Source organism: Misgurnus anguillicaudatus, chromosome 13 (assembly GCF_027580225.2).
Source record: "Misgurnus anguillicaudatus chromosome 13, ASM2758022v2, whole genome shotgun sequence".
Lineage (NCBI taxonomy): Eukaryota > Metazoa > Chordata > Actinopteri > Cypriniformes > Cobitidae > Misgurnus > Misgurnus anguillicaudatus.
The window spans coordinates 11,263,756-11,279,633 of NC_073349.2; the positions used below are offsets into that span (position 1 = coordinate 11,263,756).

Consider the following 15,878-nt stretch of genomic DNA (forward strand, 5'->3'; position numbering starts at 1 on the left):
GAATACAACTACTGTTTAAATCCCATGAAATGTTGGATTTAGGGTTAGGTTTGGGGGTAGGATAGGGATAAAAACAGCGGCCCTGATTAGATGGAATACAGTTACTGCTTTAATCCCATGAAATTTTGGGTTTATGTTAAGGCTCGATGGAATACAGCTATGGCTTAAATCCTGTGAAATGTTGGGTTTAGGGTTAGGTTTGGGGGGTAGAATAGGGATAAAAACAGCGGCCCTGATTAGATCGAATACAGCTACTGCTTAAATCCCATGAAATGTTAGGTTTAGGGTAAGGTTTGGGGGTAGGATAAGGATAAAAACAGCAGTCCTGGCTAGATGGAATACAGCTACTGCTTAAATCCCATGAAATTTGGGGTTTAGGGTTAGGTTTGGGTGTAGGATAGGTATAAAAACAGGGGCCCTGTCTAGATGTAATACAGCTACTGCTTAAATCCCATACAATTTTGGATTTAGGGTTAGGTTTGGGGGTAGGATAGGGATAATAACAGCAGCCTTGGCTAGATGGAATACAGCTACTGTCTAAATCCCGTGAAATGTTGGGTTTAGGGTTAGGTTTGGCGGTAGAATAGGGACAAAATCAGTGGTCCTGGCTAGATGGAATACAGCTACTGCTTAAATCCCATAAAATGTTGGGTTTAGGGTTAGGTTTTGGTGTAGGATAGCTATTAAAACAGCGGCCCTGGCTAGATGTAATACAGCTATGGCTTAAATCCCATACAATTTTGGGTTTAGGGTTAGGTTTGGGGGTAGAACAGGGATAAAAACAGCGGCCCTGGCTAGATGGAATACAGCTACGGCTTAAATCCCATAAATATGTTGGGTTTAGGGTTAGGTTTGTGGGAAAAGGATAGGAATAAAAACAGCAGCCCTGCTTAGATGGAATACACCTAGTGATTAAATCCCATAAATATGTTGGGTTTAGGGTTAGGTTTGGGGGTAGGATAAGGAAAAAAACAGCACTCATTTGGCAAGATTTCAGTGATTTCAGCAGTTGCCGTTTCCCTTCTAGCCACAACTCCATCTCATGATATGTCTTCATATGCCAATCATCGAGAATGACTCTCTCTCTTTTACAAGACAGTGTTCCTGCCACAGCGCTTAGGTCAGTTGTTTGACCCTCTCACTAAGGTACACCTAGTTATTTATCTACAGGGAAAATTTGCATGCTACCAAAGTTGTTTTTGTAACTAAATTTCTGTATTCTGCACATTTAACTTGTGTATGATAATTTTCTTCCAAATACCATATTTTTGAGCTTCTAGTACAACCCTCCAACATTTCCAATCTAGCAATACTGGCGGTCGCTTTTATCTAAAGCGACATACAAATAAAAGAACATTCATCATTGTCAATGTACTTTGCAGAGACACTTTACAGAACTTGAGTCTGCACCAAAAATCCCTTTTTACTTTATTTTATTAAACCTAGTATATTAAACGTATGCAGATGTACTTTAATTTCACCTTTTAATTCATTATGTGTATTATACACTGCATTACATCACTCAAACATGGCTTGCATGATCAGTTTTTTTGGATCCACTTATTCAAATACCTATTTGTGTGAAAGAAATATTGTACCATTCATTGTGTCTGTGTCTCAAAATATTATATCATACATCAATGTTTTATTCAAAAGGTCTCCGGTTGCCACAGATCAGGCACGTAGCTGCTTTTAATGTGAACATTTATTGCTCTTCAGGAATACTGTTGAAAGCCCAAGCATTCAGTTCACATGGAAATCATACAGTTTCACTTTTCACAAAAGCAGTGAACACTTATTACAATCTACAAAATCTACTTTAATTTAAAAATTCTACATATCAAAAAGGAGCTGTGGAAATAGGGGTCGGTAAGACAGCCTGTATACATACTGTAAGAAGTGTGAAAAACTATTCGAAAGTTGGTGTTGACAAAGTGAACCTTTATACAACTGTTTGCCATCGTTTGATGAAAAGGAAAATGAAAAGCTTATAGTGGCTCGATAGTGGTTAAGCACATTATGTCTTGTTTGTAAAGACAGGCTCACTATATTCAATTACAGCACTTGAGTATCTAATGCATGGAAAATTACATTAGTCAATTTTAGAATCTATTTACCAGCACTGGTAGATTAAATAAATGTATGTGAAATGCTGGGAAGGCAGTTAAAATCAAAGATTTTAAAAATAAAACGCTGAAAATAGAAAGAAAATCTATCTACAGTAATGTCGCTATATATATAGCACTACGTGCCACTAGCAAGATGAATGCAAAAGGCAGTCTAAGCATAGCCGTGTTCTCCTGGAATGTTTAGATACTGGTTTACCAACCAAAAGGAAACCCTGGGACCGTCAAGCTAAATGCTCCCCTACGTATTCGGTACGTGTTTGTACACAAACGCCACATTTCACTCTTATAGAAGAGCGGGAAAGACAGTGATGTGATTTCCTGACGGATTTAGAAAAATGATGTCCATGATTTGGTACAAGATTACACCAGGGACGTGTTCATGTCATTCAATGGCAAACACTCCTCCAAACCATTAAAAAGATGAGCTTCCAGTTTTTAAAGGTGTTCCTCTGGGACACCATCGCTCATGCCCCGTCTGCTCACTTTATAGTATAAGTGTTTCAGGGATTTGTACAGTACAGTGTAAAAATCGACAACCCAGGGCTTCTTCATTCTTGTTCCATGTTGTCTTCTGCAGTGTCTGAGCTGTCTGAACTGATGTCTGCTGTGTTACTGCCCTCTGCCGTCGGCTCTGTGGAACTGCTCGGACACGCTGATGGTGTCTCCGGGCTGGACACTCCCTCTTCGCTGCTGTTATTGCTGCTACTGCTCACTGGGTCGTTTTTCTCGTCCGTTTCATCTGCGCTCGCTTCCCTCTCTGGCGGGTCCAGTTCGCCGCCTGTGTCCTCGTCGTTGGAAGGACTGGGTGAATTTTCAGACGCGGATCTGTCAACCCCGTTTTCGAGAGACTCTGACTGTGTGCTAGAGGGTTCTGTGGAGAGATGTCAAATATGCAGTGAGATCTTTAACAGCTGCTGATATGCAAATAAGACATTAATATAGAAATATTACGCTTTTTTTAAACTTGAACCTTTCTGTCTGTGAAATCCAGGAGAATAATTTTCAATTTTTGACATGACCTTACTTCCTGTTTTCTAAAACCATTCTACATAAATGTGAAGAACATTTTGTAAAAATATAACCTTGATATCCTTAATATTGGCTGAGTAAGATTATGTCAACGAATCAAATCAATGATTTAGGTGAATTATGTCACATTAAATTTGATTAGCCAACAGTGCGAGATTAAGTTATGATAAGAAATGTACCCTGATCTTCAGAGTCGAATTCGTCACGTTTATTATCCCTAACTTCTGCCGTGACGTCTGACGAGGACTGCGGGACGTCCAGCGAGCTCTCTGCTGCCGACGTGCAGGGCGACTTCTTTCCATCCTGTGCCATTTCATCTTCATCGTCTTCCTCTTCGTCGAATTTGAGCCTTTTCGCTTCATGCGTCTCAGCGTTTGTAGCATCCTCATCCTCACGGTGTTTACTCTTTACCGGACCACCATGTGAAACTTCTGCTTCTGATGCTGAAGACTCACTGTAATAAAGACAACATGAGACTCCAAATACAAGCCGTCATTTGTATAACACACCTTGTGTTAATTCAGTAATCTGTCAATATATGTGCATGTATGCATCCAGTGTTGTGCATGTGGGTGATTATTTTTTTGCTTTTCCAAATTTTAATAATTTGGTATTGATTGTCATGGATCACAATGGGGTGGTTTCCCGGACAAGGTTTATCCTAGTCCCAGACTGAAATGCATGTTTGAGCGGTCTTATTTTAAAAACATATTGCCCTGACATATATTAACATATCTCAATACCATTGTTTTGGCTCAAGCTGCACACCCATATTGTTTTTTTGTAAGGCAAGTTTGTAAAATGTCCTAATATAATTAAGGACTAGTCCTGGATTAACCTAAATCCTGTCCGTGAAACCACCTAAAAAATGTTATAGGCAGTGGTGGCCGGTGACTTCTTTATCAAGGGCACGTGAAGTTTTTCGAAATATTATTTAGTATTTAGTTAATATTTTATTTTTATGGCTTATATCCAGTTGCAGCTGGTGACTTCTTTTTCGAGGGGCACAAATTCAAAATATGTGTTCAGCGTGTCATGCATGTGGCTCGTCATGTCAAAATGTGAACCTATGTGCATCATGCGTCAGGTCAAATATGCGCCTGATGCAGACGCTTGAAAGGGGTTTATGATAAAAGAGATGCTCCCATTTGCCAGATACTCGCTTAATCTCATGTGTAATCCAAGTTTACTGTTAATTTAGTGTCTTGCGAGTATTTTGTGAACGTGAGCGTCTCTTTTATCATAAACCCTTCTGACACGTGTGCAGCAGGCACGTATTTTGACATTAAGCATGATGCACCAAACACTTATTTTGACATGACGAGCCCTACATGTGACACGTCGAACACATTGTGGTCCCGTACACACTGCATATTAATTCGGTTGTTACTTCACCTTTTAATGCTTAATCCTGTTCTGTACACACACAGTTCAGTCATTTACGGGACTCACAACCGCATTCTACAACCGAATTAATTCCCGCAAAATGCAGGTAGTGACAACCGCATTTACAGAAACTCTGCATAGCGTGTAAGTTACATAACTGAACTGAACAACTAGTAGTTAATAAAGTGTTTAAATGTGCATCAAGGACATGACAGGTCTCTCTCTCTTCTGAAAAAATTTATTCCTAGAAGGGGAAAGTGTCTTGTGTATGTGGCTAGAAAATGACAGAGGCACGAGCGTTCGCTGACTAGGGTTGCCAGATCTTGCAGGAAAAAAACAGCGAACAAGAAAAATCCAATAATAAACCGAAATAAATCAAAATGCTTTATCTCAAAAATCGAAATATTGGGACGGCACCTTTACACTTTCTTAACACCAAAAACGGTATGCAAGTACAAAAAAGACTGGCAACACTACAAGAAAGCGAGCTCTGGAGCAGCCTCACAAAAGCGTGCAATACACAACATCAAGACGGAGGTTTATAAAAAAACATAATGCTGTTAAATTATTTTGGTCAAAGCTGTGAGTGACTATGGTTATTTCTGTGTCAATCATCATATTTTCGGGAGTGAGTCTTGTTACAGACATGTAACAAACATTTAGGGGATTTACTCCCGCATTTAAATGCAGTTGTCACGGTTGAGACCTTTGAATTCGCGCCACTCGGCAGGGAAGTTACTGCCCACCTCTGGTTATAGGCCATAACAAAAATATTTTCTGTAAACGTGTCTTATATAGCTGAAATCATGATTTCCTGTTGACTGAATTAGTCAGTGTCAACTCTGTTACCAAGGTAGAGTAACAGTGTTGACCGTATTTAACAGCTCTCTCTCTCTCTCTCTCTCTCATATATGACTGTCAACACTGTTACTCCACATTGGTAACAGAGTTGACACTGACTAATTCTTTTACAGAAAATATTTTTGTTATGGCATATAACAAGTGGCGGCCAGTAACTTCTCTTCCAAGTGGGGGCCGGTGCCTTTAATCAAACTCTTTTGACGCATGTGCAGCAGGCACAAGTTTTGACATGACGAGCCCTACACATGACATGCCAAACACATATTTTGAATTTGCGGCCTCTACTGGTTATAGGCCATAACAAAAAATTCCTGTAAACGTGTCTTATGTAGCTGAAATCAAGATTTCCTGTTGACCGAATTAGTCAGTGTCAACTCTGTTACTAAGGTAGAGTAACAGTGTTGACAGAGAGAGAGAGAGAGAGAGAGAAAGAGAGATAGAGATAGAGAGAGAGAGAGCACTGTTAAATACTGTTACTCTACCTTGGTAACAGAGTTGACATTGACTAATTCGGTCAATCATGATTTTTAGCTATACAAGATGCTTTTAGAGAAAATATTATATTGTTATGGCATGTAACTTCCCAAGACCAATATACCGGCCGATATTTGTGGGGGTATCGGCATTGGCCAATACATTTTTAATCGGCCAGTAAATTTCTCTATTGCTTAAATTTGTAAAAAAAAAAAGACACTCAGGGCGGTTTCCCGGACAGGGCTTATCCTAGTCCCAGAATTAAATGCATGTTTGAGTTGCCTTAATTAAAAAACATCTTGCATTGACATATCATTATTCAGTGCCATTGTTTTGTCCCAAAATGAACACATGTAATGTACTTAAATGTCCTAAACTATAACTAAGGCCTAGTTCTGGATTAATCTGAACCCTGTCGGGAAACCATCCCTCAGTGTCACTCAAGCCAAAGTCTGACCGACAGAAAAATTACCAATTATTATTCAATTTTTAACATGACGTTGTGTTGTGTCACACACAACCAGGGCTTAAAAACGAAAAAAATTAGCATTCGTTTCACTCCGAGCAGAATCGATATTTTAACGTTTCCGTTTTTGCGTTCCTCATTGAACATTTACGTTCCGAAAACGGTTTACTTAGAAAAAATACCGGTTAATAACGTTATTTTAATTCAGGCTATACTTTAACTAATGCATGCATACAGACTAATTTTCACACAAAAATAATAACATAACACATGATATAACTAAACTTCAACATTTCATTAATTGTTAAAACCACAAAATAAATACCTGCATTAATTTTAAGTATAAACAGCTGAAAAAAACGACCCGTTTTATGCCGGTCTTTTACTGGTTGAAACCGCAGCATACTCTGCTGGATGTTTACGTTAAATGTGCCTCTGTAAGTTACTTCAGTGAATCCCGGCTACTGTACTTCTCCCCCACATCCTTTAATATTGCAGACAGACTTGTTAAGACAGCTTGTCGTAAGAAAAATTATAACGAAAAGGAATTTCTTGGTGGCGACCCATCTAAAAAGTAATTGACAGTGGTATAAGTCCCCTGGCTTTTTTGAGTTACAGTTTGCCTCTTCATATTTCCAAGCAAGTTTTAACTTAAACATATTTGAACATTTGATGGGTAGCTTTGTGGTTATTTAAGACAAATGCTATCGGGCCGGAGACTCGATGACTGCGGCGCGGGCATTTCACTCACGCTATGTGTCAAAGTCACTCACGCTTGATGCGTCAAAGTCACATGTTGTACTGTTCAATTCATGATTGGTCACTGATAAAGTACAATATTAAAGAAAACGATAAAATAACGTTATTAACCGGTTAATGGTAATTTTAAATAAACGTTTCTGTTCAGAACAATTAAAATTGATTTTGTTTTCGTTTTCGTTCCTGTTAAAATTTCTTTCGTTTCCGGTTTTCGTTTTCGTTCTTTGAACCGGTTCAGAGCCCTGCACACAACACCACACTAGTTCAACACACTTATTCAAACAGTACCATGAGATGTCAGATCCACATTAATTGGATTAATTGGATAATTATTTATGTCTTGCAAATATGTTTTAAGTAACTTAAAAGGGTATATTTATAAATGTTATGCATGCATAACAAATGTTTATGTAGTTTCACCAATTTTCTGTTTGTCTCTTATATACTGTAATTACATTTAAGTGACTTAAAAGCGGGTGGCAGTGGCTCAGTGGTTCATGTAGGTTGTCTATAAACCGAAAGGTTGGTGGTTCAATCCCCGGCTTCACCGGACCAAGTGTCCTTGAGCAAAACACCTAACCCCAGCTGCTCCCGACGAGCTGGATGGCGCCTTGCATGGCTGACACCGCCGTCGGTGTATGAATGTGTGAATGTGAGGCAACTTGTAAAGCGCTTTGGATGACCATAGGTCTATTAAAAGCGCTATATAAATGCAGTCCATTTACCATTTACATTTGTGTTATATTGGCCATACAGCTTTCTTAATAATGACATCAACCATTAAAAACTCCATATCAGTCGACCACTACTTGTAACATCTTGTGATCCATGAAAATCAGTACCAAATTATTAAAATTTTAAAAAGCAGAAAAAGAAATCAAATTTACCTCCTATCATATAATCCCCCATGTGTACTTACTTGAGTGTTTTCTCGGATTGGTCGGAAGTTTGTTCTTTGTTTTCTGTGCTGTCGGGAAGGCCGTTGGTAGCTACACTGCTGGACAGGGTGAGTTTTGGTCGGTTCAGTGGCCTGGGTGTTCCTGGACCATTCACATTTCTATTACACACAATCATAGACACGTCAATCCACCTGACAGATACATTAAATCCATCAACTAGTGTCTCTTAACAGTATGCTCTAAACTGGCACTCAAGAGATTCAATTTAAAATTCTAGTGACCCATGAGAAATTTTCAAGACTAAATAATAATAGTGCTTGAAATGATAAACTCACCTGTCAGAAAAAGCTGAAGTATTGCCAGGAAACATGACTCCATTCATTCTGTTGACGCAACCTTTTTTCCTAAAAATAATAAAATACGAACAGTCTGAGGGACAGATGAACAGTTTTTGAACACATTACGTGCATCAGTGGAGACTGACGTTCAGAGTAAAATAAATAGTATAACAGGTTAACAGTTTAACTCACTCTGAGGTAGGATACACACAACTGACCACCATCACATTCTGAAATAAAAAATAAAAGTTTTCTGTGATTTTGATATGAAACTAAAGAAATTGAGCATTTAAATAATATAGTTAAAATACAAAAGGCATTATTGCTGAAAGACTATAAAAATAAATACCTTCTCCACGCCCCTGAGGAACTTGTCTGTTCCTGTGTAGTTTCTTTTTGGCTCGGTGAGCAGCTCACAAAGACGCTGAATAGTGAAAGGAATCCTGGGAAATAAAATGCACATTCAACAGAGAATACTTTGGAGAATAAAAGGCAAGTTTCTCTCAATTTAGCAACAATTTAACGTTCCTCGAAAAATAGTTTCTCCACCTTTGGGAATGCATAGTATTCACTTTCACTTACCCGTTGTATCCATTGACAATTTTGAGAATCCTCTGCTTCATCTCTTCAAAAGGAATGTACTCAACGTTTGGATTGGCAGGTCCTCGTTGCTCTGGACATGAAGCTTTAAAGTCATCCATCACTTTTTCGAGTTTAAAGAGGAAGTAGGTTTTAAACTGGGACCACTGAATCCTGGAATTATATTATATGATGATTATAATATGGGTCATTTTAAAATATACATCAACACACATGAAAAATAAACCGAACTACCATCCATAGAATACTGAATGGAAAATGTCTTTCTTTTAAAGGGACAGTTTAACTAAAAATTCTAACTTTGTCATTATGTACTTATTACCATGTCGTTTGAATCAAAGTTGTTGTGGATATTTCTTGTTACAAATGTAACAACTAAACAAACAAAAAAAACTAAACATCATAAAACTGCATAAACAACAGTTCAGACACAGAATATGAGGACTTAAAGGAAACAATGTTTAAAAAATTAGCATTTGGGTTCTGAATAAAAAAATTAAAAGAATGACGGTGAGTAAATAATAGGGGTGTGATGAGACACGAGACTGAGTTTACGAGAACAAGACAAAACCAAATTGTACACTTTTTAGGAAATCCTCAATGATAAAATATATAAACTGAAATCACATTATTTTGAAATGTTTTAACTAATCTAGGACTGTCCCTAACAATTATTTTTGTAATTGATAATAAAGTAATTTGATGTTTTGGTAAAAAAAAAGAGAGGTAGACAGATTAATCAGTTTAGCACCGATAGTTCATTGGTGGAAAAATCGACTATCTGCAAAAAATCCATGCCGATCGTTTTTCTGAGTGAGTCCGTTGCGTCATATTATTATGAATAGGGATCGACCAATATGGATTTTTCAGTGCCGATGCCGATTTTTGTTTCATCAGCCTTAGCCGATGACCGTTACAGGCTGACGATTTTCTTGAGCCGATATTTGGAGCCGATACTGCTTTTGCTCACTCAATTTACATCATAAAAATGACACAATGATGATGCCAAATGTTACAAGTCTCTATTTAAAAAAGTGACATTTATTGAACTTAAAAAAAAAACTATATTTAACAAATAGTAAAAACAGGTGAGGGTGCTATGGAACCATGAACTACAATCTCCACAATGATGAGGAACTATCAGCAAAGGATATTGATTTCTAGCACTTTACTACTACAAATATATAGGGGTGATTTCCCAGACAGGAACTATTTTAAACTAGGACTAGAGCTTAGTTTAATTAGGAAATATAACCAGTTTTAACAAACATGCCATGCTAAAAACATTACTTGTGTCCATTTTGAGGCAAAACACAGGGCACTGGTGTATTTTAAGATATGTTAAAAAGAGATGTTATAAGTTTGGACAGTTCTTACATTTATTTTAGAAATAAAAACCTGCTTTGTCCAGCTATGATCAGATGTTAGGCCGAGCTTTCAATGTTGTCATGGAAAGGTTGGTTGTTCTAGTCACATGACCTGCAATCGCTTGCGGCTTCCAGCACTCTGTCTGTAACTAAAGTCGGAAAAAATCGGCGAACACGGAAGCCACATATCGGCCGATGCCGATACACATAAAACTTGCAAATATCGGCCGGCCGATATATCGGTCTATCACTAAATATGAAGTAATTAATTTGCTGAATAGATGCTGCATTAACAGAGAAACAACAGCAGGAACCTAAGTTTGTTGTCAAGGTTGACAGGACACTAATATTAGTAGTACCTCAAACTGTAACACAAAAAAACACAGATAAATCCAACCCAAACGTTTATGGTCATGATTATTATCATCGATTTGCATTAGTTTATGTCCAGCTGGTTACTTTTATCCATGATCTATCTGTATTTTAAGTTTATGTCCATATTTTATGTTCCATATTTTATGTTACTCATTAAATGTTAAAACGGAAGCAAATTAATTACAAAGCTACAAATAATATACATTTATGTAATTTCAATGTTACCAGTGGGAGTATTTTACAAAAGAATTAACTTCAATACTTATTAATATAATTAATTTATTTTTATTTATACATTTATTTCATTTAGCACATTTTCATGGTTCAGTACTGTTGTTTGATTACTTTTGTAATACATTTCACTTTTGAGTGTTTTTTATCCAGTATCCATTTTAAAAACTATCGGTTAATTAATTGGTTATCGGCAAGCAGGGACCAGCTTATAGCGCTTTTTCATTTCATAGTACCAAAAGGTTTGGGTCAGCTTAATTTTGGGGGCTTTTCCACTAGGTGCAGTACGTACGTAGTACCCAATATATTTTTAGTACACCTCGGTTGGGATTCCAAGCGACCCGAGCTGATACCAAAACTTGATGCGAAAACACTGTAGATCACTGATTGGTCTGAGAGAATCGTTACTACCAGCTTCATTGCTATAATGTAAAAGATTAGCTTTACCTTTATGCTAGCTTGCGCTGTCTCGAGCAAACCTTTTGTCATCTGTGCTTTGCTGTAAGTTCCCAAACTCCCTTTCAGCGATGACAAACATCCACAGGTTGAGAATCATGACTTGCAGTTTGTGGCGGCACATTCGCGCACGTCCGCATATATGCTTAAATGCAACTTAAATGAGGCTCAGCGGAGCGCGTCGACTGACGCCACGGGTGTCTGTACAGAAAACTGTCATGTGAGACAGTAATGATAAACGCGATGTGTAAACATCCATTTGTGGCGGCCATTTTTAATTTTGTGGCGGACTGAAAAATAATATTAAATGAATGTACAACAACGCTCTCACTTGTATGTCACAGCAGTACGCAGCGCAAATATAATGACATGCCTATAATCCCTCCCACTCCAAAGTGTTACTAAACTCGATGGAAAAGCTATCCAAGCCAAAGTGAGGTGAGCTGACCTGACCCAAACCGTGGGGTACTATGCAATGAAAAGCGCCATTAGTTATTGGTATCTGTAAAATCCAATATCGGTCAACCTCTAATAAAAACTAGACCCAAGTGAGCAATAACCTTTAAAATGACATAATGATGATGATGATCCAATAATAATTGGTCCAAATAAAGTATCAAACCAAGTAGACACATGGTTTTGTTCAACAAAAACATTAAAGGGTTAGTATACCCCAAAATTATAATTTTATCATAAAACACTTACCCGTGTCATTCTAAACCACCAAGTGCTCAGATTGTCTTCAGAACACATTTTTAGATATTTTTGATGAAAACCGTGAGGCTTCTGTCTGTCCCATTGACTTCAGTTAGTTTCACAATCATTTCTCCCAGAAAAGAATGAAAGACATCGCCAAAAAGGTTCATGCTCCATCACTCGATCAATAATAATATTATGAAGCGACGAAAAAACACTTTTGTGCGCAAAGAAAACGAAACAAACGATTTTATTCAACAATTTGTTCTCCTACTTGGCTGTTTACTGCGCGCTCACAAGCAGACTACAGCGCATGCTACTGACGTCACCTGCTGACATAGTTGCCAGCGTACAGACGCAGAATATGCCGGCAAGTAATTTGCGCATTTATACTGGCTGTTTATGTATTGTTCGCAATGTTTGCATAATAGCTTAAATAAAATAGCGTGAAAAAAACGTTGGCAACTACATATCCCCCAGTAAGATAAGTCCATACATACCCGTTTCATCTCTGTGCGTGCCATAACTGAATGAGGCACCCACCGCTAGCCGAGCTTAGCACAAAGACTGGAAGTAAATGGCTCCAGCTAGCATACTGCTCCCCATTTAATATTTAATTTAATTTGCTCGCAGCATCTGAAAAGACCCGTGGTGAGGAACACTCCGCCCAAGTAGCAGTACTTCGCCTTCTGAGAATATAGTTCTCAGTATGTCTACGGTTAAAAGACATCTGTGTCTCATATGACCTTATACACGCTGTGACTATACAAATCACAGCATATTAATATGAAAATGTTGGTGTTATTTTGTCACTTATTGGGAGCAGTATGCTAGCTGGAGCCATTTACTTCCAGTCTTTGTGCTAAGCTAGGCTAGCAGACAGAGTTACATCATGCACAGTGATGAAAAAGGTATTTATGGACCTATCTAACTCTGGGGGAAACGGTGAATAATTGTGAAACTAACTGAAGTCAATAGGACAGACAGAAGCCTCCCAGTTTTCATCAGAAATATCTAAAAGTGTGTTCTGAAGACAATTGAATATTAAAGTCAATATTAAAAATATCAAGGATATATTTTCACAAAAATGTTCTTTACATTATGTAGGATGATTTTTGTATGTAAAAAACAGTAAATCACTAAAATTGACTTACTAAATGGCTTTTTCACAGTCTGGGACACAGATCATTTTAAGTTGTACTACCACATGACAAATACGGAGAATTGTGGGAAGGGTCAAAGATAATCACTATGGTGATTTGTTTACAACAACATCACACCCTGAATGATTCAAACTTAAAGTGTTAAAGACACCGGTACATCAGAGGGTAAATAAAAATCCATCTAAAAATCAAGTTTATTCCCAGAACAGGATTAAATTAAACCCAACTGCATGTGAATATGTCTGCACGAGCTGAACTTACATGGTCTCTCCTGTTCTTGCAACATGAGACAGAAACTGGTCCAAAATCGGACAGGTTTCCTTTTCGCCTTTCTTCTCAAAATCTACAGTGAAAAGCAAATGAAACAATGAAGCTGCTGCAAACATAATATTTTTTACACATGATCACAGACATAAGTGCATTCATTTTGACACCATACTTCAGTTCATGCACAATAACTTCAATAAATGAGCCCACGCTCTTATAAAGGGCACCACAACACAAGTAAGTTAAGCGCCCAACAAACTTTTATGCTGACTTGTCTGTGAACTTTCGTCAAGTTAACAGTTTTTGAGTGTAAATCAGAATAAAGTGTATGCTGTTCTCAGTACTGCTTACAGACTACTAACTGTTACACTAAAGAGTAGCTCACGGCTAACCGGCTTTTAGTGTGTAACTGAGGAAAAAGAGCGATTTATTTACTTCCGACTTGGTACATGCACGAGATCGACTCGATCACACTTTCTGTACACCGTTAAGAGCCAATCAATGTTAACTGTTGTGATGTTACTGCTTTTCCCGGTAGGTTCGGCAGCTAGCATGAGCGGCTAGTTTGATCACCTTGCGTAGCTTACAGGCTAACAAATGTACAAAACCCACTCTGTTACTCTGCAAAGACGTTAAAACGGTGCTCGAGGTACCTCTGAAGGCTGCCAGAAGTGTGTCGATTTCCATGTTGGAGGTATGATTGCTACTCTCTGGTCTCGGCTGGCAACAGAAAGATGGCAACAGCGACACGGAGAAAACAGCAGCAAATCTTTAATATGGCGCCTGTGACGTCACTGCCTGCTTCACCGTCGCCGTTGAGCACGCGCCAAAAGGCCACACGGAAAACTTGCGCTGGCAAGTGTACAAGAAAGGAGATTTTGGTGGCAAGATGCCAGTGTACCTTATCTGTCTGTTAATATATCTGTGCATGGTGTGTTTGTTGGATAGAAAGGGGCATTTAAGGTCAGCAAATTTACTAATATAACTACACATTTTAAAACCCATGCTGGTTTGTTCATCCTAACTTCCCTACTGAAACAACCCCAGCTTGGTTTTAGCTGATGTAGCAGGCTGGTTTTAGTGTGGTTATGCCACTTTTTTAGCTGGTCAGGCTGGAAGACCAGCTGAGCTGACCCCCCTGCTAAAAAAACCAATAAACACCATCACAGAAATTCTATTGGTTTTATTGGGAATTTTATTGGTTCTAATGGAATATGGCCTAAAACACACAGTGTATTGGTCTTCGCTGGTCTCTAATGGTATGTATTGGTTCTTTGTGGTTCTAATGGAATATGGCCCAAAACACACTACAGCCCTGCTGAAAAATCCAGCATCAAACCAGCATGGACAGCATGGGAATTATGCTGGTCTATGCTGGTTTGATGCTGGTTTAGCTGGTGGTCACCAGCATACCAGCACCAAAACACAACATATGCTGTGTCTTGCTTGTATGACCAGCATGGGATGCTGGTGCCAATGCTGGTTTGGTGCTGGTTTAGCTGGTGCTGATGCTGGTGCTGATGCTGGTTTGGTGCTGGTTTAGCTGGTGTTCACTAGCAAACCAGCACCAAAACACAACATATGCTGGTCTTGCTGGTATGCTGTTTTTTCAGCAGGGAGTGTAGTGGTTTTAATGGTAAAAGCTAATGGTTCCTATTGGTATTTTAATGGAAACCATTAGAATTTTCTGTAATGGTTGTATTGTTTTTTTTCAGCAGGGCTGCCAGCTAAAACCAGCTTGACCAGGCTTGAAGCTTGCCTGGTGTTATCCGGTTTAAGATGGAAGTAGCTTTGGTCCTCCCAATCTGGCAAAACTGGGATCATAGGCTACTGGTCTTCCAGCCCTGTCAAGCTGGTGGGGCTGGGAGGCCAGCTAAAACCAGCCAACCAGCTTAGTTTTTTTTTCCGGCAGGGTTGTTTAGTCTGATCCAACAGCCTGGCCAAATGGTATTCAGCAGTTTAGCTGGTCACTCACTCTGCTGCTAGTCTACCAATGCAAAAAACTTCACTACAACCAGCAGACAGACCAGATCGACCACCCTACAAAAAAAAAACCCAGCTTGGGCAGCTTGGCTAAGTTGATTGGCTGGTCAGAGCCTGTTTAAGATGGTCCCTGTTTAAGATGGTTTTCAAGCCTGATCAAGCTGGTGGGTCAGCTGTGGTCGGTTGGATAAACTTCTAAGGCTAGTTTTAAAAGTTAGTCATGCATTTTTTTTCTTCAAGACTGACCATAACTGGTTTAAGTATGTTACATAAAATGGTAGATTGGTCTAATTTGAATTCAGATTTATAGTTGTTTAGACTAGTTCTTAAGACAAAGTCTTTACTTCATGGCTATGTTCATGCAACTGGACAGTCACGCTCCCAGCCTACAAGTTAAGA

The 15,878-nt window shown here is 38.6% G+C and overlaps 1 protein-coding gene across 2 annotated transcripts; it reads right to left on the reverse strand.

Annotated features, from left to right (window-relative positions):
- Positions 1-1,625: 1,625 nt before the first annotated feature.
- On the reverse strand, positions 1,626-14,308 carry ppp4r2a (protein phosphatase 4, regulatory subunit 2a). Of its 2 annotated transcripts, none has more exons than XM_055188706.2 (9): positions 14,150-14,308; positions 13,491-13,572; positions 8,924-9,094; positions 8,691-8,784; positions 8,534-8,571; positions 8,339-8,407; positions 8,024-8,161; positions 3,338-3,612; positions 1,626-3,000 (listed from the first exon to the last, which is right to left on the reverse strand). In XM_055188706.2, exons 1-9 carry the CDS (start codon positions 14,181-14,183, stop codon positions 2,678-2,680), a joined length of 1,224 nt encoding a protein of 407 aa, XP_055044681.1. In that variant the 5' UTR covers positions 14,184-14,308; the 3' UTR covers positions 1,626-2,677. The 2 variants fall into 2 exon arrangements, with proteins under 2 accessions (XP_055044681.1, XP_073731105.1); XM_073875004.1 differs by lacking the exon at positions 14,150-14,308 and adding an exon at positions 13,932-13,985.
- Between the last annotated feature and the right edge of the window lie 1,570 nt (positions 14,309-15,878).

Excerpts from the sequence above, each read along its gene's own strand:
- ppp4r2a (XM_055188706.2), bottom strand. The coding sequence starts at position 14,183 with ATGGAAATCGACACACTTCTGGCAGCCTTCAGAG. Across the intron at positions 13,573-14,149 it reads ACTTCTGGCAGCCTTCAGAG|ATTTTGAGAAGAAAGGCGAA; the intron begins GTACCTCGAGCA and ends TTTTCACTGTAG. Across the intron at positions 3,001-3,337 it reads ATTCGACTCTGAAGATCAGG|AACCCTCTAGCACACAGTCA; the intron begins GTACATTTCTTA and ends ATCTCTCCACAG.